The sequence below is a fragment of the Mixophyes fleayi genome, chromosome 4 (genome assembly GCF_038048845.1).
Source record: "Mixophyes fleayi isolate aMixFle1 chromosome 4, aMixFle1.hap1, whole genome shotgun sequence".
Classification (NCBI taxonomy): domain Eukaryota; kingdom Metazoa; phylum Chordata; class Amphibia; order Anura; family Limnodynastidae; genus Mixophyes; species Mixophyes fleayi.
In genome coordinates, this window is record NC_134405.1 from 327,493,894 (window position 1) to 327,521,753 (window position 27,860).

At 40.3% G+C, this 27,860-nt stretch overlaps 1 protein-coding gene across 3 annotated transcripts; it reads left to right on the forward strand.

Moving 5' to 3' along the window:
* The first annotated feature begins 3,674 nt into the window (after positions 1-3,674).
* On the forward strand, positions 3,675-19,093 carry RESF1 (retroelement silencing factor 1). Of its 3 annotated transcripts, none has more exons than XM_075210308.1 (4): positions 3,675-3,769; positions 11,879-16,741; positions 17,852-17,929; positions 18,400-19,093. In XM_075210308.1, exons 2-4 carry the CDS (start codon positions 11,902-11,904, stop codon positions 18,564-18,566), a joined length of 5,085 nt encoding a protein of 1,694 aa, XP_075066409.1. In that variant the 5' UTR covers positions 3,675-3,769; positions 11,879-11,901; the 3' UTR covers positions 18,567-19,093. The 3 variants fall into 3 exon arrangements, with proteins under 3 accessions (XP_075066409.1, XP_075066410.1, XP_075066411.1); XM_075210309.1 differs by lacking the exon at positions 3,675-3,769 and adding an exon at positions 3,793-4,010; XM_075210310.1 differs by lacking the exon at positions 3,675-3,769 and adding an exon at positions 4,948-5,529.
* Positions 19,094-27,860: the final 8,767 nt, after the last annotated feature.

Genomic DNA, 27,860 nt, shown 5'->3' on the forward strand with positions numbered 1-27,860 from the left:
TGTGCATCGGATTTTGAATAGGCTAGTTTTATTTATGAATGTTGACCCATACAACTATCATCAACATCATCAGCTATTTATATAGCGCCACTAATTCCGCCGCGCTGTACAGAGAACTCACTCACATCAGTCCCTGCCCCATCTGGGCTTACAGTCTAAATTTCCTATCATACAAACACACAGAGAGAGAAAAGTGAAACTGGGGTTAATTTTGATAGCTGCCAATTAACCTACCAGTATGTTTTTGGAGTGTGGGGGGAAACCGGAGCACCCAGGGGAAACCCACGCAAACACGGGGAGAACATACTAACTCCACACAGATAAGGCCGTGGTTAGGAATCAAACTCATGAACCCAGTGCTGTGAGGCAGAATTGCTAACCACTAAGCCACCGTGCTGTCCATATCTTTACGGTGTGCCCCAATATTTTAAACGAGGTGTATGTTTTGATTTTCTGAAGGCACAGAATTTCTCTGTGTAGTCATCACATATCGCCCCAATACAAGGGGTTCGATATTCTCACCTGCCAATTGTGGGGATCCCCGTCGGCGCCGGGTGCTGCGTCCGTCCGATGGAAGATAGAACTCCTCCCCTCTGCTCCCATTCGTCCATCCTGTCATTACCTCACTATTTAAGGCAACTGGGCCAACACTCAGTTGCCTGTTCTTTGTCAGCCCTGACTGTGTGAAGACTTGGCTACCTGGCTCCAGCTTACCTGTTTCTGTATCTCTGCATGACTGACTCAGCTTTGCTCATTCCTGGATATCAGCTCACAGAGTTTACCATCCTTTCCAGCATCTCAGCTCAGCTGCACCAGTGTGTCTAATCTACAGTTCTCAGCTCACAGAGCTCTTCTAACTGTTCCTGTATTTCTGCATGTCTGACTCACCTCTGCTCATTCCTGGATATCAGCTCACAGAGTTTACCATCCTTTCCAGCATCTCAGCTCAGCTGCACCAGTGTGTCTAATCTACAGTTCTCAGCTCACAGAGCTCTTCTAACTGTTCCTGTATTTCTGCATGTCTGACTCACCTCTGCTCATTCCTGGATATCAGCTCACAGAGTTTACCATCCTTTCCAGTATCTCGGTTCTGCTGTTCAGTGTGACTATTCTCCGGATCGCAGCTCACAGAGCTCTTCCACTTTGCTCCTGTATTTCTGCATGACAAACTCATTAACCATATCCCCTGCCGTGAATTGTGACAGTTTATCACTTCTGAGTGGAAACATCTGTCAGTTGGTGGTTGGAACATCTGCCATATGATCTCGCATCTTGACCGCAGCGTTAGATGTTATCACCTTCCGGGCTTGTTCTTGTCACAAAGATCTCATTTGCACGTATTTGTATTTTTCCACATAAATATATCTGTGCCTACTTATAAGGAGTAATTCAAGTCTATCAGTCCTCTTCCTAACTTCCTTGTCCTGGCTCTCTCCCCCAGTTAGTACCACTCTATTTGTGTCTCCTCCTTCCCTTTAGGATGTAAGCTCTCAGGAGCAGGGCCCTCTTTCCTTGTGTGCTCCTTCTACTATTCCATCACCCTCTGTACCTCTTGGCCTGCTTCCCTAGCTCTGTTATCTTAGCTTCGGCCTACTTATCGCTGATTTCTACCATCCCTTTCACTATCTGTCCCAGAAATAATTTGATTTGCTTTACCCTGTCACCTGTGTTTTTATATACTTTTGTATCATGTTGTGTCTTGGTTCTCTGTTTTCTGTATATGTAATGTACGGCGCTGCGGACCCTTTGTGGCGCCTTATAAGTCAAAGATAATAATAATAATTATAATAAGAAAGGAGTCATATATCTGAATACATATATTACAACGAACACATTATTCCCTTACAGACCCCTGATTCAGCATAAAGTAGGGGATACAAAATAAGAGTTACACACATCTTATATTGGCTTCAGAATAAAATTCAGACTATGCAACAAATCATAGATAAGACTTTGGTTCTAGGCATTAGCTCTGTGAGATATCAACTATTATAAGACTAGACAACTTGAAAGGTTTGAGCTCAAGTCACACATACATGATTAGATTATAACACTTAACTCACATATAAAATTAGATTAGTAGACAATTGGGTTTGATAGCCCATAATCTGGACTTTAAGGGGGGAATCCAATTACATATGGAGTCCCGTCGGAGCCTTGGCTAATGTGTTACCTGTGTGTGAGCAAAAATCATTGATGGTTTTGTAGCCTACGTACCGGTAGAGTCTTAATAATTCAGGCTCCAATGAGACATTTCCCCAAATTGAATTCCACCCTATGCTCCATTGTGAAAGCGCAATTCAACAAGTCCGTTCACGCATGCGCTAAACAGAAACATAATTGCAAGTTATTACAGTATGACCCGCAAATAATGATAATAGATCATTAAAATCAAATAAACAATTAAAAAGACACTGATAACATTGATTTTCAAAACACATACTAGTAGGTTAATTGGCTACTATTAAATTGACCTTAGTCTCTCTCTTGGTCTGTGTGTGTGTATGTTAGGGAATTTAGACTGCAAGCTCCAATGGAGCAGGGACTGATGGGAGTTCTCTGTACAGCGCTGCAGAATTAGTGGCGCTATATAAATAGCTTATGATGATGATGATGATTTGCAGTAACTGCTTGAAAACCAAGCCACTGACAACCTAAAAGAAAACAAAAAGATGAAAGAACTGAGTGTAAACTCTATGAAAAGTGTGCACACTTTTATATCATACAAACATAATTTATAAGCATAGTGGCTCAGTGGTTAGCACTTCTGCTTCACAGCACTGGGGTCATTAGGTCAATTCCCGACAATGGGTTTATCTGTGAGGAGTTTGTATGTTCTCCCCGTGTTTGCATGTGTTTTCTCCGGGTGCTCCGGTTTCCTCCCCCACTCCAAAAACATACTGGTAGGTTAATCGGCTACTATTAAATTGCCCTAAATCTCTCTTGGTTAATTGGCTGATAACAAATTGACCCTGTCTGTGTGTATGTTAGGAAATTTAGACTTTAAGCTCCAATGGGACAGGGACTGATTTGAATGAGTTCTCTGTACAGTGCTGTGGAATCAGTGATGCTATATAAATGATGATGATGATAATGATAATTTATTAAAAAATAAACATTAGTTCCAAAAACAACGTTTAAATAGCAGATTTAAACCACCTATAGTGAATACATATGTATATAAGGAACTACTAATATTGAGTCCCATAAAATCTAGTTGACTAAATATAGGACTTATAACTCTCACTTAAGTCCACTATACCACACATGCTTCAGCTGTGCAGTTCCAGCATAGATCCAGCAGGTGTCTCTCGTGCTATTGTTTTCTCATTGACCAGCAACCGCTCTTATACTTACGAGGGCGCCCGTACGTTACGAGTTTATGTTTTACTACCTGAGAGCAGTGTAATCATAATAGTGGTACTTCGCTTAAGCACTCACTAGTAAATTATTAACATTCAACTGCGTTTTCATCTCTTTTCATCGTTTGCCCTTCTTGCCCTCACTAAAGATGGCGGCTTTGGTGTCCTCCCTCCGGCAATCGTACTTATTATCAAAAACACTAGCTTTGGTCAACCTACCCGCCCCCCTCACTCCCGTGACGGCACGCCCTCCGACTCCGCGATTGGTCGGTTTGATTGGGCACCGCCCTCTTCTCCCCAAGCCTGGTGTGCTCTCGGGCTAGCTGAGAAGTAGTGTGTATGGCGGCTGGGAGGACAGAGCTCGGAGCCGGGGGATGTCTGCTGAGCGTTAGGCGGTGGATACACGTGTAAGTGCGACCTGCTGGTCCTTGTGGCCGCGGATGGAGCCGGCTGTCCCCGGGTCCCTGGATGCGGTGCAGCGCTGCTCTTTGTTCTTTATTTAGGATCCCACCCTGACTGCAGGGAAAATACCCGTTATTAGTCCTATGCGATTTTCCTATCGCGATCAGTTTGGATGCTGAGCAGTAATATCCCCCCAGGACTCATATATCGGACACATTGTTCTTTTAGAACGTTGCGCATCTTCAGGTATTTGCATCATGTTCTATGGAAATCAGTATAATCAGCTTCACCCCCCTGGGAGTTTTGTCTACGGCGCATGCTTGGAATCTCCTGGACTAAGTGTAATCTAATCCTGGCTGCTGCAGAACCTCTTGTTGCACCAGCTCACTCACTACTTCTGTGCACGATTTTCTTGCAGTCTGCAACAGCTGCAAATTTATTTTTATTTTTTTCTTTTGGAACCGTTATATTTTCATTACCTGGTGCTGTTGAACTGCTAAGGTTCCAGTTTAATATGGGAGCAGCAGTCACGGATAGACATTTACTGTTGGACATCTGGTTTAGATCATTCTTTTTTGTGTATGTGGTTGGTTATCTAACCATTCTGTTTTTGCATTGCTGTATACAATTGCACAGGTTAGCAAATGCAGCAAAGGGGGGAGGGGAGGGTGTAACTTGCCATATTCTGAAAAATGGCATAAATAGGTTGCTATGTGGTTTTTTTTTATTTTGGAACCTGAGCTGTGCCTTCAGCTTTGGAAAAGTATTTCAGTCTCTCAGCTGCTCTCCCCTGAGAGGGTGAAGGTGACTGCTCTCTACAACCTTGAATTATAATTACAGATCTTTATAAACAGACTCTAATTCTACAAGAAATGGGGTTCTGCCATTTGGCTGCTTCTGGTTTGTTTTTGTTGTTGGAAAGAAGTCTAGTTGTGTATGTTGTAAGCTAGTGCTTTCCTTATTTTTCCACTCCTTTGTGCTCAATTTTAAACAATGAAGAATTTCTTTTTTTTTTTTATAGAAATCTTTTTATTTAATTTTTTTTTTATTGCATATTTTGTGTTCAGATTTACTTGCAGTATTTGATGTAACTTTGACATAGAATGTTCCTGTGCTTATACTTGACAATACTACAGCATATACTATAGGTGGGTAGTTTCAGTTTTTGTATTGAACATACATTTTCATAGCATGCAGACATGTCTGATTGTGATTACTGTTGCATAATCTTGTATTAGTGCTGTGATTGTCATCAGTTTTTTTTTTTACTGAGGCCTGTAGGATTCCCTATCTGGGTGAATTCAGTTTGTCTCCAACGTCTAGTGTTTGGAGGGTGGAAATGTTTCATATAAAGCAGGGGATATGATGATGAAACTATGATCTGATAAGTTTGCTTATGCTAGTTTACTATAATTTGAGAACCCTGCTCTCTAGCCCCTGGATATCAGCTGTGACCAGACTCTTGGGTTGATGCCAATCTTCTATCTATAGTATATCTATGTATCTGATTGTGTTCAAATGGATTATCGGGCACTGCTGTGGTTTCTGAATGTTGCAGTGAGATCTGGCCAGTTGCTCCATGTAGGCTGCCATAATATAGTGCGTGGATGGTGTTCTGGTTGAAAACAGTCTGTAGCCGACCTCTTGACTGAACAGATCAATGGCTATAAATCATTGGTTTGTCATCTTTGCATCTGCCCCTTGTGACTTGACAAAAAAAAGGGCCTAGAGTTTATCAGAACCACAATGAGACTTTTTTTGCAAGGTAAGGATCACTTGTAATAAAAACAAAACTTGTGCATGCCCTGTTCCAGATAAGGACTGACTGAGAACAAGGTAAGGTTGATTAAAACAGTCACTATGCTGTCTATAAATATTGGTTTATTTTCCCTATTTTCTGCCCTTTTATTAACACCCCCCAGCCTAGAACTTAAACTGTTAAGTCTTTTGTTTTGGACAAAGCTTCTGGCAGTCACTGAGACCTATGCATATGTTCTTAGTAGCTAGAATTCAGGTTAAAAGAAAACTGTATTGTAAAAGTAGGTCTTAATAGCCAGACCACAATGGGTTAAAGGGATTTCTGAAAATGTGAAAGCTTGACGCTGTAAGAAATGATGTTGTTGTCTAAGGGTGGGGAGAAGTCAACAGAATATTTATTCTAATCTGTTCAGGTTTTTTTTTCCTTTGTTTGCCCAGACAAGCCTGTTTTATACAACATTCTTTTGCTTGCCTGGACATTCTTGTTCATACAGCATTCCCTATTATATTAATACGGAGTCTTCAGCACCAGTTAGTAGCATCATTCTTGGACTGTTTAAGTGCCCAAACCAGACACTGTTGAATTATTGGGACCAAGTGCAGGGGGACTGGACTCCTTGATGAAATTTATTTCAATAATTTATTTACACACAAAGTATACATTTATTTTTAAAGTGTCCCAACTATTGTAATCTGTTTAAACTTTTTATTTAATCTGGTTATTGTCTGCATATTACAAAGGGCTTAATGCACTATATTGTGTAAAGAATAGAGCACATTTGTATCCAGATGGTTTAGTAAAGTCAAACTCCTATTGAGACTTGTGCAGTGACCAAGCAGAAAGGAATGTGTGCTGATAAAAGAACTGTTCTCAGCTCATTCGTACTCTGCATGTTAAGGGTTTCTTCTTTTGTCTGTTCCAAGTTATAGCTACGTGTAATGGTATTAGGGAGGGGTTGTCCTGCAGCATTGCATGGGTGATCTATGCTGATATGAATACAATCATGGGAACGAGACGGCTATCCACCCAGACTTAAACATCTGGAAAGAATAACCTTTGTTAGTTGTAGGGATAGGAAACTTACATTTGTCACGTGAAAGAACATCCTCTTTGTTAGTGGGAAAGAACAAGTAATTTATTTACAGATGTTTAGGAGATGTATATGTGAAATATTTCGGAGGCTTTGGGTGTCACCCTGCTAGAATGACATGCGTGGATTTGTATGAACTAACCTGGTATATAGTCTTGGTTTTAGAAGGAAGAGTTAAGAACATGTTTGAAACACCTGGTGTACAAGTTGCCTTTATGATATGCTCTGCTGTGCTGTCTAGGAAATAAAGCTACCTACTCCTCTGGTTGTGTTCCCTGACACTCCAGAGGACATACAGGAGATAGTGTGAAGAGATTCAATCTTATTGGTGGAACGGGCAAGAGGATATTATCTATCTAGAGTACTGTTCATAAAAACATAATAACGCTATAATTCTCCCTCTGCAGTATATTTATTTTGATAAACATCTTATGGCTTTGGTTGGAGCATATGTATATTTACCAGAGTGCACATAAAATAATTTTGCTCATTTTATTTATACCAATAATTATTGACATCTCCCCTTAACCTTATAAGATTCTATAAGTTTAAATATGTGGGAGGTTATCAAGATTGAAGTGTTGTAGAAAGACCAAGTCTCCCTTTAGTTATTTTAGAGAAAAGAAAAATTTTCCCCCTTTTGGGGGATTTTTTTAGTCCTTTTTACAATATGCCAAAGAATTCCAGGGGGTTCAATTCCCTGCATTGTTCTTTAGAACAATACGGGCTCTGCATAGTTACTGTTACTATGGTAATTGATGTGTATCATTACCATTGGCATGATAACTTCAACGCTGATTTTTTTTTTTTTTTTTTTTTTTTACACAGCTTCCTGAGCTGTGAGCAGAAGTCTGTGTGAAAATTACTGTATTAACAGTAATAATGGGCACCCTGCTTTGCTTGGAATAAAGCAATTTAAGTGTATGGTACAGTTCTGCCTCACGCCCTAGGTGCAGTTAAGTGTAATCACTCCATTGATGTATTTGTCCATGTGGCTATGGCAGAATATGATCGCTTGAATACAAGGTTAACTCGTATTTTATTTGGTATAATGTCTGTCCCTTTTTAAAGAAAGTGTGGTGGCTTTGCTGTTTAGACAAAGGTTTCCCCTGTCAATAGCTATTGTGTGATAGCTGTTACAGATCTGTATATTCAATAAGGCATCAAATCTTCAAAGGATTCTTTTGTCAGAACTGAAGTTTCACCACACTGTAATTTGTAATTTTTAGAGATGAGCGGGCTCGGATATCTGAAATCCGAGCCCACCCGAACGTTGCCGATCCGAGACAGATCCGGGTATTCCCGCCAATTGGAAAACTGAAACCGAGGCTGAGTCATAATCCCGCTGTCGGATCTCGCATTGATCAGGGTAGAGGGAGGTTGTGTTAGGTGGTCCTCTGTCCTGCTATATCTCGTGCTGTGCTGAGCTTTATTTTTTAAAATAAATCCAAAACCTTAAATCCGAACCAAAACCTTTCGTCAGGTGTTTTGCAAAACAAATCCGAACCCAAAACCTCAAGCGAATCCAAAACACAACACGATACACCAAAAGTGGCCGGTGCACATCCCTAGTAATTTTATTTACTTTTTTCATTTGTGATCAAGTGTCTCCCCATACTTTGGTCATTTCTATTTTATACCTTTTGTATGATTAGTCTTAAGTTGGTGGTTGCCTTCTTTTGCTGCTATGCTATATAGTGAATATCTTCCTATGCCGTTTGCGTTTTTTACGTGTTTTTTTTTGTTTTGTGGAGTTTTTTTTTAAGGCTGCCGTGCGGCTAATTCATTTTGGGGCTGTGACTGACCTACAATTATCTTTACTTGGAAGAAGTCCAACCACTAGTTCCTTTTTATTATAATTGTTCTGCTTTTTGTGGTTAGCACACAAACGACAAACGGATACTGTTCATCTGTGTAAAGAGCATTGCCTTTTGGCTGAACTGCAGCAGAGGTCAAAGGGTAAACTACACACATTCCTGTCAACATCTAGTCCCATGGAAAATGGAGTATCCTGTAGGGTCTAGGAGAAACTAGAACACGGTTCACGGCAGAGTAAAATAAATGCATGTGTGACAGGCCAAGCAAAATGGTCGCTGAATTCCATTTTATTCTTGTAGTTTTATTGTGTGTATTATGAAAGTAGCTGTGAGAAAGGTAGATTGACATACTGATTGGTGATTCTATATAGCCAAATATACTCCATTTTGTATGCTTTAGCTTAAGACACATCTTATGCTTAGAATATAGTCTGCAATATGCAACAAGCTTTTTGCTAAAGAAATAGCTGACAGTTACAAGAAATGTCATGATGATAACAAAGGAAGTACCTTATATGCCTAGGGCCTGCGGCTAAGCCATTTCTTAGAATTTAGCAGAAAGGATGCAGCTGTTTCCATCTGCTCATATAGTCTGTGGTTAGCGTGGGCTGATTTTCGAGATAACTTATGCATTATGGACCGTTCAGTAGCGTAACAACTTAAGTATAAATATAAGTGTACTGTGCTAAATAAAGCAGAACTCTCTTTGATTATTACACCAGACTCTGTCTCTTCATTCTGACTTCTCCAGCTGGCTGTCAATCCGTAAGCTACAATACTAGTCACTGAGAATCAAGGACAGGCTGTTGACGAGGTCCACACATAAAAGATCCAGAGTGAGGGAACGCCTCTAACAGCTGTAGTAACCAAGGCAAGGCCGGGATATATCTATATACATATATCGGCTAGGCGTTGTCCCAGTACTAACTGCGCATGTACTGCAAAGTCCCGGGGTAACTTCACTTCTATTGCACCTGCGTAGGATAAGTGAAACTGTTTAATACTCAGCTGTGCCAATAAGATGGTCTTAATCATGTTTATACCTTATATGTTCGTAATATCCGGCACCCTTTGTGTCTCAGCAATTCAGCTTTCATAGAAAGGAAACTTAAGTGCTTCATCTTGGACTGTCTATAGTGATGCCAGTCTTTTGTCTGTCCGGCTGGAGTAGAGAACGGGATCCTGGGTAATTGCTGATTTAAACAGATTACTAAGAGAATTATCGAAGCAAAGTACCTTATTATCTTTTTACTTTAACTCCTTGCAACCTGAAAGAACCAGGGTTTCACCGCAAACAGCACCTGACTTACTGCACCCTCTCCCAACATGGATTCACCACCCTTACTCTATTCTCACTGGTAACAGTGGAGTTGGGGGCTCTTGGGCAGTGCAGCTCCTTATTGGAGGAAGTGACTTCAGGCTTTGCGTGTAGCTTTCAAAGCTTAAACAATTGCATTAATTTCATGCAGGTTTTTTTAATTTTTTTATTTATTTTTGAATACTAGCAAAATACATGTAAGTAGGGATTGGGAAAGTATTGATTTAAGAGGTGAATCTGTGAGCAGAACATCTCTAGATGTTTGACAAGGTGCAGTGGTCTGGACACCTTGTATAGTAGCAGTCTTGCATAACTTTCTTATTGTTGTAGGCTGACCACAATTTTGATCTTTTTGTAAATGTTCTTTCATGTCGTCTGGTCATTGTGATAATGATTGACTAAGGGTTAGCAGCCTCTTTGTATCTTTATAACAATTGACAATGAGCAGCCTTGTTTCCAATATATTTCTTTTCAATAGATTCAGCTCTTAGCTGAGTGATGGCAGTTCTTCACTCACGGTTAGATGGCGAACATGGTTTCAATACAGGACTTTTGTACATATTTTGACCCTCTTCTAATGACAAACAGTGGTGATATTGCCGAAACAAACCCATTAATGTTTTATATTCTACGCAAGGACTCTTAATTATTAACTCTGACCTTTATCCACCCTACTATGTAAAAACAAGATATGCATCTTGTTTTTTCACTTTGACAGTCCATTTTTCTTAAAATAAAAAGTATATAGTTTCTTATTACCAATATAGGATTTGTTAATTATTACGTTCACATGATCCAAAAATAAAGTTCTAAACCAATGCAAGTATGTGGTTTCAGTCCTTCCCCTGCTGCACAATTAGTAGTTCCACCACTCTCTGAATAGATAAAAGGAAGCACCCAATAGTGGTGATACTTTATAAATAGTTTTGTTCTTTAATGCAGGTATGTCTGCTTCTTTGGAATTTACATCACTTCTGAGTCTGTCCTGTAGATACAGGAACTCCTTGAGACTTGGTCTTTCCTCTGGATGTGGGAGCAGAATCTCTAACTGTCTCCTTGCAGATTGTGGTAGAGCAAGAACTTCCATTGTTTAGAGACTTCATGCTGACGCGTTTCGTCTTTGAATGACTTTCTCAAATGTTTAAACTCTTAATCTGCTTTTCTGAAGCTGGAAATCCAGCTTTATTTATCTGATGTATTTGCGAAGAAACTATTTTTCTAGCCCTCTTCCCCCGTATACAGTCTAATGACACCCTGTGTTTATATGCTATAGTTTCCTACAAATGGGCAACATACGTGCCCGCGTGGCAGTTGCCTTAGTTCTGGCTCTTTTGCAACAGATGTTGGCATGCAGCAAGTTAAACCTATAGGCCAGCATTAAATAGAATGGTTATGTTTAAGAAAATCTATATACCCCTTTTTGTGAGGCTGTTCAGCCTGAAATAGTTAGTTCTTAACACATTAGACAGAGAAACTCAAAACCGTGGACTAAAACTCAAGCAAACACAAGCTTTTTGTTCCTGACTTTCACATTTTTCACCCAACAAACCTCCCCTCCCCTCTTTTTGAACTCTGTGGCTGTATACGTAGATAATCTTATTTTTTTCATTTAATACCCAGGAGGAAATGCAAAGTGGAAACTAATAAAAACAAATTATTTCCCCTGATGTTTTAGACAGCTGATGTGTAATTTGAGACTGAAGAGCCTGGTCTCGCAGTTCTCAAACGCTGTTTGTATTTGTAATCCTAATTATAAGGCATTCTGATGGAAATAATGGAATTCTTCATTTGAAAGCAGTTGCTGGTAAAACGACGAGCTTCTTAATGTGGACAAATTTGGTCTTTATTTGAAATGTTTCATTATAAACAAAAATTATTTCCTACCATGTATAGGAGATACTTTGTACAATTGTTACAATAACTAAATTGGGCAATCAAGGATTCTACCGCTTTTCAGTTTAGCATCTGGGACAATTATTCACTGGAGACTATGGGTTGGCGTTTTTTTATTTTGAAGAAATAATTTTATGCCTTGGTGTTATGATCTTGCTATAGAAAAAAATATTTGGGTTAAACTATACTGTGAAGGCTGACTATTTTAATTTTAGTTTTTTCTTCCGTTTTGTTCAGAAGCCGATGAATAGGACCGCAGTATGGATTGGAACATGAGTGGCGTGAATGGGGCGGTTTCCAGTCAAGACAGCCAGCAGTATTTACCACAGTCTACCTCTTCCACAATCCCCACCATCCAGAGCAAATCTGTGTATGTACCACAAAACGCCTGTACTCAACCTAGGCAGCTGCTTCCCAAAGATCGTTTTCTTAAACAGCTGCTGAATGCCAAATCCCCGAAAGAGATGTTAAAGCTTGAGCAGACCGCTATTGCAAATTGTTATAACAGAACTGTACAAATGCAACAAGTTAGCCAGTTGCCAACGGGGCAGTATAATTCATATAAGCCTCATCATGAAAGCATCTCTACCTCAAGCAATCAGATTGGTCTTAATGGTCAGAACCCAGCAAAATCAAACTTCTTAATGCGCCCTTATGCAAACGCTGTTCCACAGACCCCACAGCAGCCTCAGTCGATGCCGGTTATGCAACAGTATGAAATGAACGGCTTTAACACCAGAGAAGGCCAACAGCCAATGCAGAACTCTCAAGCAAGTACTGGGTATGTTTATCCACACCAAAAGGTTGCACAGCCGGTGCAGAATATATATTCCATACGGCACCCTGGAAATGCCGCCCAGACACCTTACCAGCAAGTGCCTAAAACAAATTCTCTGCCTATGTATGCTGTACAAAACGGAAATTCGGGAGTATATGTCACTTCTCACAAAGCGCCTACTGAAGCAAATATTCCAGTTACGACCCAGGATTACAGAAATAGTCAAAATGTACAGACAGCAGCAAATTATAGAACACTACCCTACGTAAATACAGTTCAAAAGCCACTTCTGACTGTGCCGCAGTGGAATGGTAACGCTGCTGAATATGGTCAAAGTCCAATAAGACAATTGGTGCAAAACTTTCAGAGTTCCTTTGCTAATAATTCCATGCAGCAGGTGACTACAAGTGCCGGTACACCTGTAATGCTGCTGCCTCCTTCATACACTCAGGCGTTAATAAATCAATCCAACAATTCAAATGGTCCAATAAACCCGCAATTTGCGAATCAAAGCCAAAACTACGTTGTACAGAACGTGCAGCAGCCCCCTCAGTCGGTTAAAGGCCCCCAGGATCCAAGTACAGCGGCTCCTCCACCTCTAACACACGGTGGGAACGTGCCCCAAGACCGAAAAACAAGTCCGCAGGAGCTGCTGGTGCTGTTACAAATCTACCGAAATGTTAAACAGAAGTATTTATTACTCAATCATGAGAACAACCTTTTAAGGCAGAAACTGCAAGCTTCTAACCTGTCACAGGAAAAGGCCAGTTCTTGTGCTAAGCCGACGCCCTTAATTTCTACCCTTCCAAATGCTCTGGTGCCTACAAACGAAACTGTTGCTGGACAACAGAACGTACCACAAACTGCACCTGTGCAAAGCCCACCTCGGTCAACTGATGCATATGGCTTTCAAGCCCAAAATGTGTACAAAAATGTCGTTAATATTTCTGTTCAAAATAACACGCAAACCAGCCAATCCTTCCCTGGAAATGTTTGTTTCACTAACCAAGTCTCTACGTCTAATGTACAAGATCAGAACAACTATTCGGTATTTGATAGGGGTCAGATGAGTACTGGAAACGGTGTAACTTCTACTACTCAGGCTCAAAGTCCTGAGTCCTTAAGGGTTAATGATTATCAAAAAGTGGCTTCAATGGTGCGTACAAATGCAAGCAACCAGTGTGTTTCCAGTGGCAACTCTAGTAATGGCAATGTGTTGCAAAATGAACAAACAAATCCAGTAACTTCAGAAAGTCTTAATACTGCCTGTCCACCAAATACTAGTAATGACTTCTCGTCCATTTATGCAGCCATGTTAAATGGAAAGAGTCCCTTTACTCCCGCTTCGCGAGAAGCGATAGAAGCTGCTTTACCTCTCTGGAAATCGGTTCCACAAAACTCTAGTCTAAGTAAAAATGAACCTAGAGAAACTGAACACAAACAACTTTTTGAGAACAGTACAGTTGATGCTTTTAACCTCCTGGAAGAAACATTGACCTCTACAAATACAGCCACTTCGTTAATATCTGCACAGAAACTGGAGTTGACTACTCCTAATGCCTCAAAGTGTAGTGAACCTCTGGTCGCTAGAGTTTATCCGTTGGTACAGTCTAGGGAATATCAGCTCTCTAAAGTTAACGTAAAAAGTCAAGACTTGGAGAACAATGGTAACAATATATCTATGAATCTAAAGGAATATGAGTGTTTTGGCTCAGCACCTCTGTATAATGAAACAAGTGCCAAAGAAGGACCTCAGTCACAAAACTGCAATCCAGACAGTGGGGCTCAACCACTGCTTTTTAGCACTGAAGTTTCATCGCAAAAGGAGTTTGAACAGAATTCTACTGAAGATATTGACATGGCTGATAATGACTTGCAAATCTCCGGAATATGTACTCTTGTAGAAGGAAATTCTTACTATGATTCTTCTATTGCAATGATATTTGAAGATTCAAAAACTGAAGTTCGTACAGCATTGACTAAGGATACCAGAAATGACCACCCTCTGCTACATTCAGAGCAAACTACATCTGGTACTTCTGAAGCCACAAACAGTAACTTGCCAAACATAGATCCTGTTACAATTAAAGCAGAGCCTTCAGAAAATGAGGAAGGCGAGTTTAGTCTTAGGAGTGAAGAAAATCTGCATAGTGCAGATGCTCAGTGCTTCGATCAGAGCTTATTGTCTCTTTCTGAAGCCTTCTGTGAGCTAGAAGACAGCTCCGTGTCTGACCAATTGTCTGAACTTCTGACTGCGTTTCCCTTTGGAATTAAAAATTACATGTCTGAAAATAAACTTGAGGATAATGTGTCCCCAGAGAAATTGGCTGATAAACCTGTAACTCACAAAGTTTCTGTGCCGATCAAGGACTCTCAATCTGCTTTTGACAGTGAAGTGCAAAATCAGGACATACAGCCTACAGACATGAAGATGTGCATGGTGGAAGAAGAAATGCAACCAGAGCGGTTGCCTGAATCTACGACAGACCTGCAGCCTACAGTTGAACGGGTACCTACACCAACTAAGGACATACAGCTTAACCTTGAACAGATATCTACATCACCTAAGGAGGATGGTTTTGACCTTGTGTGCAATAGTCCTGTGAATATACAAATTACTTTATTAGACCAGGCTGAAATACCTAAGCTATTTCCAGATGCAGTTGAGCAACCGCTTACTCAGAGTTGTGAAGAAACAAAGGCTGAGAGTTGTCTGGAAGCAACTTGTACTGAGAAGTCCAAAGATCCTGTTTCGGATGTTGAGTTATGTCCACCAAAGAAAGAGGACTCCATTGTTAATGAGATGACCGCTGTGCCAGATAACTTGTTTTGTTGTCTTTTCAGTTGGTTAACCCACACTAATGGGAATGCACCAGAATGTGATTGCAAGTTGACAGCATTCCAGAAGGCTGATCGTTCATCCATTAATTCTTTGCATGTTGGTTCCCAAGTTTTTACTGCTATTAAGACCGAATCTTCAGAAAACCTTCCTGAAACTTCAGTATCAAACGTATGTAAAACTGTAGATAGTGAATCAAAAGATCATGAAATCCTTCCACTTAATAATAAACCCCAAAAAGTTCACCCAGTAGCGTCTAGTTCAGAGAGTAGACCAAGCTTGCCGACTCGCAGATGCAGTCCCCAAAAGGAGACTAAATTGTCTTTTTCTGAAAACCAAGCTCCCCAGGCATGTTGGCTTTCAGAAGAATCAAATGAATTTCTGACTCGTGAAACAAGTGTCCCATTTAGTGGGGAGCCTACCAGTAAGAAGAAAAAAAAAGATAATTTTCCAAGTAAAAAAACAAAATCAAATCGTTCCCCCATATCAGAAAAGCTTATTGTAAAAACTGATTTTCTCAAAAGTAAGTACTTGCAGAAAGAGAAGAGAAAGGATAAGGAGATGAAAACTACACAAGATGCACAGGGTGTTTCTGAAACCAGAGTGCACACCCAGGTTTTTCCCCAAAAAAGCCCAGGAGGTGAACTGGGACAGAGAAGTGGTGTGAAAATTAAACATTCTCTCTCCATCACTGAACATACTGATAGGAGTGTGAATAAGCCAAAGTCATCCTCTAGGTCAGCCAATTCAACAGCTCATACCAAGCATAAACGTCGTTATGAAAGAGTGAAGAATCGTCCAGAGAACCATGATGAGACCAGGAAATTCGCAACAGTACCAGAATTCTTGGAAAGAAAAAGGGAACAGTTAAATAAAAGATCTGAAACAAAGTTAAAACAACGAGATGAAGACAAAGTTGCGAGACGTACATTTGATGACAAACGTTCTCTGGGAAAAGGTGTATATAACCCCCTACCTAAGAGACCATTGTCTCCTGTAAAAATTAATGTTACATCAAAGGGTGGTAAGTCAGAGTATGAAATCTTCAAAAGCGTCAACCGAACACCGAAAGACAAGCCACGAAACGGTGGGCTACGTGAAAGCAGACTCCAAAGTTACAGGGATTCGGTTAATGGCCATGGAAAGGGGGCAGCCTTAAACAAGAGAGAGGACCTGAAACGCTCTTCTAGCAAAGATAAAATCTACTTGTCTCCTTGCGTCGGCTCCAGTAGTCCTTCCTACGAACGTTTAAATTTAACTAAACTGCAAATTAGACGTTCTCCTGAAAAACGTGGATATTATGAAAGAAGGAAGTCTCACGAAAGTTCTTTACATAGTAAGCCTCCAAAGTCTGAGACAAAGAAGACAGAGTCTCCGAAAATGCTAGAGTTCAAGTTATGTCCAGAATTCGTCCACCGGAGTCCGGCTGCACATGAGAAATCTGGGGAGCCAAAGTCCACTAAAGAGAAAAGTGTCGTAGAAGGTACTTGCTAATTAACTTTTTGTTCCTGTAGAACCCATGTGTATAAGTAGGGTGTGAAAAAGGACTCTTGCATTTAAAATCTGAATTATGGGTACAATAAAATGTAATATCAGCAACAACATTTATATAGCGCCTGCAAATTCCGTAGCTTCTATGGTCATTCCTCTTTAGAGTTTTTTGGGGGGTTTTTTTTAACTAGTTTTATGCACAAACTTTGTAACCAGTTAGACCAGGCCTGTCCAACCTGCGGCCCTCCAGGTGTTGTGAAACTACAAGTCCCATCATGTTCTTCCAGCTATCAACTGGTTGTCTACTGGCAAAGCATGCTGGGGCTTGTAGTTTCACAACACCTGGAGGGCCGCAGGTTGGACAGGCCTGAGTTAGACCATTGCCTCCTTTGTTTAACTTGCGCTAGATGGTGAGTAAGTAGTAATCGTTAATGAGCAGTCTTATTTCCAATATGTTTCTTTTTATTAGATACAGCCCTTAACTGAGTGATACCAGTACTTCTTCACTCAGGGATAGAAAGTGAGACAATGTTTCAATACAGAGGTTTTTATACAGATGTTGGTTTCTCCCCCCTTCTGAGAAATAGTACTGATATTGCCAAAACAAATGAGGCATCAATCATTAATTCTGACGTCTCTCCGCCCTCTTATAGGAATACGCATAATATACTTCCTGGTTTTCACCCTGTATCCTGTTTTCTCTGACATGTAGTCCATTTTTCTTAAGAAATTATATTCATGTACTTGTTTAATTAGCAATATAGATTTTAATTACTGTCACAATGGATGAAAGCTAAATTGTTTGGTGCACATTTTGTGACCGTAAACGCAATGTATGTTAATGAGCCTTTCAGTTTAGCACTGGGGTGCATGGCTGTCTGAACTGTCCATTGGGCAATGGCTGAAGATTGTGTCACTAAACTTAGAACAAACTTGCTGAAACATGGCTAAACTTCCTAAATTTTTGGGGTCAGTTTCTATGCTACTTCAAGTACATGTGATGCACTCTGGCTCTTGCGACTATTCGTGCCTTTCTAGAAGTGGATAATTGGAAGCAGATGTGAAATTGTGTAATTCTTAATGGTTTGGTCTTTCCTTTTAGGTATTAAAAGCAAAAAAGAAGCATGGTGCAACGCTGTTCCGTTCAAGAAGCGGAAGTTGGAAAGCTATGAAGATCAAGGTGAGGTGGAATTGATGATCTCTTAAAATAAAAAACTAATCTGTCATATGAGTTTGGGGGGGGGGGGGGGGAGGTTGGGTTTTGTTTTTTTTCTTTTAATAGAATACAAAGTCTAAGTAGCTTCTTTGCACTCCAGAAGTAGCTTAAAACTCTCCCTAACCCTTATTTCAGTGTGACTGGCTCTCAAGCATTAAGAAATCTCTTTTGGAATGATTGTCAATTCTTACTGACTTATGTTCTGCCTTAGAAGGGCTTCACTGTAAATAGCCTTTACAGAGGTCCTTCTAACCAGATTGTACTCATTGTGTCACTAGGGTGTATTGTAAATAACCCTTTTCCTTGTGTGTAAGTCCAAAATGATGGGGTGTGATACTGATACTAACTAAAGTGTAGGGCTGATGCTCACACAATGTGGTACTAATGGAAATTTTAGCATTCAGTCTCCTAATCGGCTCCTTATTTGCTTCCAGGTTGCAGTGCTCCATCCGTATCAACGGGTTCATCGCGATCCTATAAACCAATTGAGAAAAGTACTGTGCGGCCAGTTCAAGATTCGCGGGCAACTTTCAACATTTTTAAACAGATGTATCACGAGCAGAGGAGTAAGAGCCTTGACAGCACCCTAGGGAGCCTGTGATTATTCATCTACTGACTTTCTCCAGACAATGGTTGAACTTCCCGCTGAACATTCTACAAAACAGTTGATTGTGCAGGACTGCAGGGCAGAGTCTGGATTGCAAACTTGATGGACCACGTTAAAATGGCATCTTAAATCCAGTATTAAACCTTGAAGGACATTACATTTTAATGCCTACATATTATGCCTTTGCCTATTAACAAAAACTGCAAATTTTTTTTTTTTTTTTTTTTTTTAAAGGAGCATTAACTATTGTGCCTTTGTGTTTACAACCTGCTGCTAATGTAACTACTCTGTCAACATTTTTGACTTTAAAAGTGGGGTAATAAAGTAGTTTTGTCTCCTGTTGTTTTGACCGTTAAGCACAGTTGGGTTGAACTGGGACTCTGTTTTTGGTTGTTGTATCTTGTATTCTATACTACTTGCACTGTAAATTTATTTTTATTTTTTTGTTTTGTTACTTCCAAAACATATTGATTTTGGATTATTTTTTTTGTACACATACTGATTAAATATTTTCTAAAGTTTGTGATGCTTTTATTGTCTTACAATCTACCACTTTCTGCAACAGTGACCCTGCTAAACCTTCGGGCCCCCAGCCTACTGCTCCTGATCTCACTTACTCAGTGCAATCAGTGTGAATCGGAGCAGCTGTCTTACTAGTCATGTGACACTGCAAGGAGGTCATGCAGAGCACCCAATCAGAGGAGGAGTTAGTGCAGCACGTTCTGGACTATGTCCTCTGTTGGCTCCGGCTGTGCAGGTAAAAGTGTTGGGTGGGGGCGTGAGGCATTCTGCAGGGGCTTTATGTGACCAGTGTAGTCTGAGGGCATGTGGTAATTTGTGTGTTCTCCTTTATCATTACACTGTGGCCCCCTCATTACTGTCCCCTTTATCACACTGTGCCCTTTATCACACTGTGCCCTTTATCATCACACTGTGCCCTTTATCATCACACTGTGCCCTTTATCATCACACTGTGCCCTTTATCATCACACTGTGCCCTTTATCATCACACTGTGCCCTTTATCATCACACTGTGCCCTTTATCATCACACTGTGCCCAGCATGGACCCCATATTTTGTCAATGGATCTAGCAGAATTTTTAATTATAATAATCATATACTCCATATGATGAATATTAAGCTCAGTGGTTGAAGTGGAAATTAAGAAGTGGCAATATGGGGATGTAAACAAGTGAATGGAATGTTATTATTTTACAATGAAGGCAGTATGAGAAGTAGCGGTATGGTCTACTACCATATACACCCCACTTCCACCACTGCTTACATTTCAATTCACACAAATTGTACTTTATCCTTAACTAAACTTAGGTATTAGTCATAATTAACATGTCAAGAAACTGCAGTTCAGGGTTAGCAAGCCCAGTAATGAAAAAAAAAAAAAAGCAGTCTCCTATCACTACCACGTCACAGACCGTCCGCCACTACAGTTACTGACTGCAGCCCTCTACCTACAGAAACATATTAACATGGATTATTACATTCCAGCACTTTCATGTCGATCATCTGTATGAATCCCATAGTGCACAAATCAAATCTCCTAATATAAATCCCACCAGATTCAGGATATTTGTGGACGGTTCTTGCTGGCGAAATTTATTTTTTCTTTGGCTGGCGTGCACCCTAGGCCCCTCCAATCTGACTTGCTGCAGGGCCCCCCTGAGGACCGCTGGGCCCTAGGCAGGTGATTAGCAGTAAATCCAACCCTGCTAAGTCAGATTGTGATTGTCTACGATCGCACATAACCAGTTGGACCTTTGTCTCCTTTCTTGGCTTCCACTTTCCAAACCCTGTCTTCTGACAATTGCACTCACAAAAACTCATCAGATTGTGTTGTAATTATATGTAAAACAGTTTGTCATCCATTTTGTGTCAACATTTCCTCTATTTGCTCAGTATGTGTCTTGCACAATATTGTTCATCTTGCTGTCTTGTTGACGGTGCTATTTCTGGTTAGTGTCCATTTAGTTATTAGAAGAGGGAGCATCTATGAAAATTTCAAGACAACACATTATTTGTATAATTTTGCCTTTTGTTGCCACAATTGGCTGTTTACAGTAGAAGGGATTTGGAGTTTTTGAGTTGTTTTTTCAAAGTGTGTAGATGGTCAGAACTGTTGTTCTAGAACGAGTAAGATATTCGAGCGTGTAGGGTCAGTGTGACAGGACGGACCACCTATGCCACCCTGTCTGTTGCTGGAAACCGGTTGGGCTTTTGTTATCCCAAATGTGCTCTCATCGCAGTAGGAGGGGCTTATGATGCTGCCACCACTGAGCTCCTTCTATGGCACTCCGAACAACGTTCCTTCTGGGTAGCTTACGCTGCTAGTGTGCCTCATTGCTGGTGTACCCGGGCTAGTACTCCTGACCTCTCATTATAGATCAGGGGTGCTGTGGCCTATCACACTAACCAGAGCTGCAGGGTAGCAGGCAGAATGGTGGTTCTGGAAAAGCTTAGGTCCAAACCTCAGACAGCCGGAGAACTAATTAGATTTAGGGCTAGATTTACTAAGCTGCGGGTTTGAAAAAGTGGGGATGTTGCCTATAGCAACCAATCAGATTCTAGCTTTCATTTTGTAGAAAGCACTAAATAAATGAAAGCTAGAATCTGATTGGTTGCTATAGGCAACATCCCCACTTTTTCAAACCCGCAGCTTAGTAAATCTAGCCCTTAGTGTCTAATCTGCAGGTCACAGGATTACAGCAATATTGAAGATGTTTTCAAGCAGGTCTTGAAGCAAGACGTTTATTTGCTCTCACTGGTTAAAGGTCCCAGTGATCAGGTCAGTTGAAATCAGAAGTATACATTTCAGTGTACAGGTCGGTGCATTTATACAGATTTGGACACGGGCTATTTTTAGAATCAGGATGTACCCTGCTTTTACCAAAACATAAATTTACATCCATTGCAAAGCTAACAATTTTTTTACATTTATCTGTGAAATTCTAGAAATGCTGTGATGTCTTGCATCTCTGTTTTAAACGCAGGAAATCTAGCAGCACGTTTTTAATTAAACCTTCCTGTCTCCAAGTGAAACCTCTCACATCAAAAGATCTAATTAGCACTGGGCCTTTCTTCAGACCATTCGGAATACATATTCCCACAGAACAACAAAAACAAGCAGGTTTCCCACATGACAGTACACAAAAGACTTTGTGAGCAAAGGCTCATTGTATCAAATATATACATTAGAAATAAGCTATTTTCTTTAGCAAGGGTAAACAGAAAAAACTATTTTTCTACCCTGGTCTCAGAGATAGCGATTTCCTATCTCACAATATCAAAAATAAGTGCATTGGCAATTATATAAATAAGCGGCCTGCGCTGTTTGCTTTAAATAAATTTATACCAAAAGTTATTTAATAGTGGGTCCGCTGACTGACTGATCACTATCTGGATAATTTAGATCAACAGAGGAGCAGGCATTAAATAGGTAATCCAGAAATTATAATGTAAGACTAGTAGAAATTGGGCAAATGTATTTTCGGAAGCCAGGAGAACACACATTAAATTATATACTCCATCTTTAAGATCACGGGCCAGATGCCTTGGTTTTGATAAAATTACCAGAGACTCTCAACGACGTGTATGGAAGGATGCACCAGGAGACATGTCACTGTTGATATAGCAGCATGGTGGCTCAGTGGTTAGCACTTCTGCCTCATAGTACTGGGGTCATGAATTCAATTCCCAACCTTGGCGTTATCTGTGTGGAGTTTGTATGTTCTCGTGTTTGCGTGGGTTTCCTCTGTGAAAGTTAATATGGTAAAGAGTACATATATTGATCAAACTTGTAAAATAAAAGATGCTTTCCTTTGTTTTTCTGAATATGATATCGACACAAGCTTTTCTCTGTTTCTTTCCCATGTGAATATGCTGAGCTATATGTCAAACAATCCAGATATCAGAAAGGAACATCTGATTGGTAATACGCCCAGAGCCCGTGGTGAAGACGAAGGCAATGGACTGTCCTTGAAGATAAGAAGTTACAGGCCTTGACATTTACAGCAGCATTCTTGAGAAGAGGAATAAACAACAGATGTATAGACTCTTTCTGCTGATACTATGTCCAATTAACTTCTGAGAACATGCAATAATTTCTAGATAACGAATGTGCCTGCGAACACATTTTTCATGTATAAATAAAGCGTTCTGATAATAGGGCAGTCAGAATTGATTCTCATTCAGCCCTGCAAAGACTGAGTGTGTCTCTTCTCTATCTATCGATAACCCATTTGTTGCACAGGTACCAGAGCTGATAAGTTACACTATTGGGGTGTAACTCTGACACCTCCCACACTCCAAAAACATACTAGTAGGTTAATTGGCTGCTATCAAATTGACCCTAGTCTCTATGTCTGTGTGTGTTAGGAAATTTAGACTGTAAGCGCTGATGGGGCAGGGACTGATGTGAATGAGTTTTCTGTACAGCCCTGCGGGATTATTGGCGCTATATCAATAAATGGGGATGATGATTGGTAGTATTATGGATAATAACTATGTCCAGGTAGATATTCATTATTTCAAGATAATTTCTTTACTTACAGATAAAGTATTACAGCAGATCTGACCAGTCCTGTCTGTGACACAGCACCTACTTCATCTAGACAAAGTCAAAGTTAATAAGTACAGCTCACAAAGCATCAATACTTTTTATTCACTGTTACCCTATGTGTCACAGAATTAAAAAAAACATATATTTACATCATCAATTTTTCAGGTGTTGAGTCCAAGTCTAGTTTTTTTGGCGTTCGTATTTCTCTGAGCATAATGTTAGATGGGCGTTTTTCGGTGCTGTCAGTCATATTGCTACTTTCCTTGTAGCTTAAGCAGAGTTATTTTTAAGTAATTTCCTTGTTAGGCAGTTTCGAGAAGCTTTTTATATTTCTGTCATCTACCACATACTTTTATCCCCACAGAAAAATTCTGTTGTACTGCAGTTTCTATCCAAATGCTATAAACCCTTTATTACACTCTTTAACATTAATTAAAGCTCTGATATCTTACAATATTGCTAATATATCAATAAGCAAGTAAATTATGATATCTTTAACAGTACAATGCATGAAAATATGTCAGAATTAATAGCGAAAAAACTGTGTCAGACAAGCAATGAATTAATCCATTGGTGTTTGAGATGGGATTATGGTAAACCTAAAGTAGGGGGAGGGGCAAATGGTTTAGCACCATTTACCAATGTTATGGAAAGTTATTGCTGGTGGCTTCTAGTAGTAAAGCATCCTTAATTACAGTGTTTAGGAGTTTAAAAGCAGAGGGTAAAATCAGTGATGTGAAAGTAAGTCTGGATCAATTAGCAGATTTGATTTTGCCTAGTAAAAGGGAATGAGAAGTGAGAGAGAATTAGAATCACTCACGCTAAATATTCAGGATATAAACGTCACTAGAAGCAGATGTGGTTTGGTTTGTTGAACAATGGGTGAGCCAAAGAAAATTTGGACAGGAAACCCACCTCACCATTACGCACAGGCCCGGCGCTCCCATTAGGCAATGTTAGGCAGTTGCCTAGGGCGCCGGGCTCTGAAGGGCGCCACAGGATTAAAAAGCAGATATACTACTAAAACTGTGCGGCGACCGCGGGCATACCTTCCACGGCCGCCGCACAGCTATGGATCACCATCGCCGCAACGGCCCCCTCCAACAGCTGATGGGGCGGGCGCACCTCCGTCTCCTTCCCTCCCCCTCACTCCCCCTCCCCTCAATGACTGTCGGGTGTGACATCATCAGGGCCCGACAGTGTCAGTCAGTGTGGGACGGGACCCTGCAGAGAGGAGCAGCGTTATGGAGTTTAAGGTAAGGAAAGTCCTGGGGGCGGATATTTTGGGGGCGGTGGTGGATTTATTTTTAGGGGGGGCGGATATTTTGGGGGTGGGTGGCGGATTTATTTGGGGGGGGCGGATTTCAAAATTGCGCCTAGGGCGCCGGGGATCCTAGCACCGGGCCTGATTACGCACCATATGGAAACTGGCGAAAAGAGGGGAAGTTATTTACAGCAAAAATAGCAAGTAAATTGTTGTGAGTAATGTGTAAATTTGAAACATTATTGTATCCTTGGTGCTCTCAAAGAAATGACAAAATATACAGCAGTAGTAAATCAAAATAACAAATTCGGAGTGTCTAGCGCTTCACTCTGGCTTGCAGCCTCTCACATGTAAAAGGAATACTACCATAAAATTCCGTATACAAATAGCAAATATAGTGTATAACATACATGAAGCGCTTCCTTGCTTTGCACTTGATATTTTTCCACAATATATAGATGGGGGCGATACGACGGTGTCAACACGGTGTTTGGATGGTGGATCCTTATACAACACACTTTTCCCATATTGACCCTCACATGTTTCATACTGTATTACACTATGTGAGGTTGTATTTTTCCATATAGAGATTTCTGCAACTGAATACCATCTATGTATTGTGGAAAAATATCAAGTGCAAAGCAAGGAAGCGCTTCATGTATGTAATACACTATATTTGATACAGCAGTAGTAGTCCAAGCAGTAGTGTTCTGGCTGGTGGTCTGCCCCTTCAGCGCCAGTTCAAAGGCCAGATGAACTGGTGAATGACTATTGATTACCGAGAACTGACTAGTGCTACTGCCCATAGTTGCAGACTTGATCACTACTGTGGAGAACATTGCTCAAGCTGGTGCAGAATGGCTTACAGCAGGGTTTCCCAAACCCAGTCCTCAGGGCTTCCTAACAGTGCAGGTTTTCCATATCTCCTTGCTGGAGCACAGGTGTAATCATTACTGACTGACACATTGTAACAGATCCACAGGTGGTCCTAATTATGTCACATGTGATCCGGAAAGCCTGCAATGTTAGGGAGCCCTGAGGGCTGGGTTTGGGAAACCCTGGCTTACAGTATTCTTGTTGCTCATGAGTCACAGGACCTGGGAAAGAATGCAATACACATTGACTAGTTTCACAAGGATACATGTACAGCTCCATCATTTGCTACTGATTAGTGGTTAGAACCTTACAAAAGGCTCTTGCAATGATGTGCAAAATCTACATAGATGAAATGTTTTCAGAAGACACCAAGGAAGCAAGTAAACATGGGGATACATCTAGTATGCAGCGGTAACGTAAAACCACAGAGTCCTGGAGCTTATTTCTTCAAACAGCAATTTTATTAAACACAAAACCTGATGGGCTTTAATAAAAGTGCAGTTTAAAAAAATAATTTTCAAAGCACCGGGAATAGGCGGCTCTACGGAACTGCCGCAGAGTAAATATACCCCATAGACTTTTATAGCATTTGACCTTACAGCTGCAGTCTGGGGTTATTAAGTATGATGTGTTCCGGTCCTCAGTGTGATTCCACAACCAGTTTGAGATTATTTTGCTGCTCTAGCATCACTATTTGATCTTAAAGATGGGTTGAAGAGAACGTCATACCACATTTGCTCTTGATTCTGATTCCCATCTACAATGAGCCAGGAAGAAAAGTGCTTTTGTATGGACCAATGAGAGAACCTGCTTTGCACACTGCTAAAGCTGCAGTTGCACACCAATTACACGTTGGGACCACTGCAACCAGAAAAGCCATTCATATTAGAGTCTGTAGTAACTGATCATGGTATGTCCTTAGGCTTACGGTAGAAATATGCACACACCGGGACTAACAAGTCTACAAATGCATTTTGGTCCAAACAATGCTCCGCAGGACAGTGAAAATAGAGCTCCTGGAAAAAAAACAACAACATTTTTTTAACTGATCATATAGCTTTGAGGTGGAAGCAATAACAGGAACATCACCCATCACAATTCTACCTGTAATAGACTAAATAATGGTACAAATATAAGTTGGATAAAATATTGTTAATGTATTATATATGTTTAAATGAAGTAGGTTAACTGTCTGCCTGTCTATGTATTCTGTGCAAGGGTTAAATTCTTCCTGTGTGTCTCACAATTAATAGGGGCCTCATTGATTCACAGGATGTTCCAATTGATGCCAGATGTACTATGTGGACATAGGAATGGGAAAGGTCACATATGCCCCTTGCCCTTTAGGATATAGGTTTTCTGTTTGATGAAATATGTGTAGTGATTAGTGATGTCTGTTAAGAGGGGTGGGCTTTTCTGTATATAATCTATATGATTTGAGTAGAGTCCGGGAGTCTTGTTCTATTGTTGAACTAAGACTCAGGGCTAAATTTACTAAGAATCGTGTTTTGTGGCGGTTTGAAACCGCCACTCATCGCCGGCGGTTTAGTGGTTAAAACCGCTGCATTTACTATAGGGCGGCTTGAGGCTTCAAGTTAAAATGACTGGCGATGTGTGGCGGATGGAAAAAGCCAAAATGCCGGCGGTTTGAATGAAACCGCCATCCAAACCGCCATCCAAACCGCCATCCAAAAGACAGGACAGGACAGTTCTAATACCTGCTTCAGAATGGCTTGATAGCTAAATGTGCTGTTTGAACTATTTTGCCATTCAGAACATTAGAGAAAGCACCATTGACATTTAAATTATGTTGGCAATCATTATTTATTGATTAAGGGGCAAAATGAATTAAATATTAACTTATGAGGGAATAAAAAAAAATCATTATATTAAGGGGATAAAATTATTTAATTATTATATTATTTGGACAATATGTCATGACAACTTGTGCAACATAAATAATTATATCCACCATTAACAATCAGTTAATAATATTATATATTCACATTTTCTACAGAATATAATGCTATAATAGTGTCCCTTTAAAAAAAAAAAAAAGTAAAAAAATTCTCTCATAAATTAATATTACATTTATTTTGTCCTTTTTTCAATAAATAATGATTTTCCAAATGATTAAAATATCAATGGTGCTTTCTCTTATGTTCTGAATGGCAAAATAGCTCAAACAGCAGCTGTTTGATCAATCTCGCCTATTGCAACCACCTCTTTCATTTTGGCCGTTTGGATGGCTGTTTTGCGGCGGTTTTGAAAACCCAGCTTAGTAAATCCGGCTGTTTGTATGTTCATCATTGTTAAAATCGGGATGGCGGTTTGTAAAGTGGTGGTTTTGAAAAATGTCATTTCTGGCCGTTTTGATGGCGGTTTGGGCTTTAGTAAATCCGGCGGTTTCAAAACCGCCGGAAAACTAGCCCTCAATGCATTGCATTATGGAAGTATAAAAAGTTGTTAAACCAGTTATCCTGCGGGCTCCGTACATTGCCGCTTTAAATTACCATTGAAGTAAGTCGCACCCACGTCACACTCCAGTGCCGGACAGGTCTACAGTCGGAATCGC

Excerpts from the sequence above, each read along its gene's own strand:
- RESF1 (XM_075210308.1), top strand. The coding sequence starts at position 11,902 with ATGGATTGGAACATGAGTGGCGTGAATGGGGCGGTTTCCAGTCAAGAC. Across the intron at positions 16,742-17,851 it reads AGAGAAAAGTGTCGTAGAAG|GTATTAAAAGCAAAAAAGAA; the intron begins GTACTTGCTAAT and ends CTTTCCTTTTAG. Across the intron at positions 17,930-18,399 it reads GGAAAGCTATGAAGATCAAG|GTTGCAGTGCTCCATCCGTA; the intron begins GTGAGGTGGAAT and ends ATTTGCTTCCAG.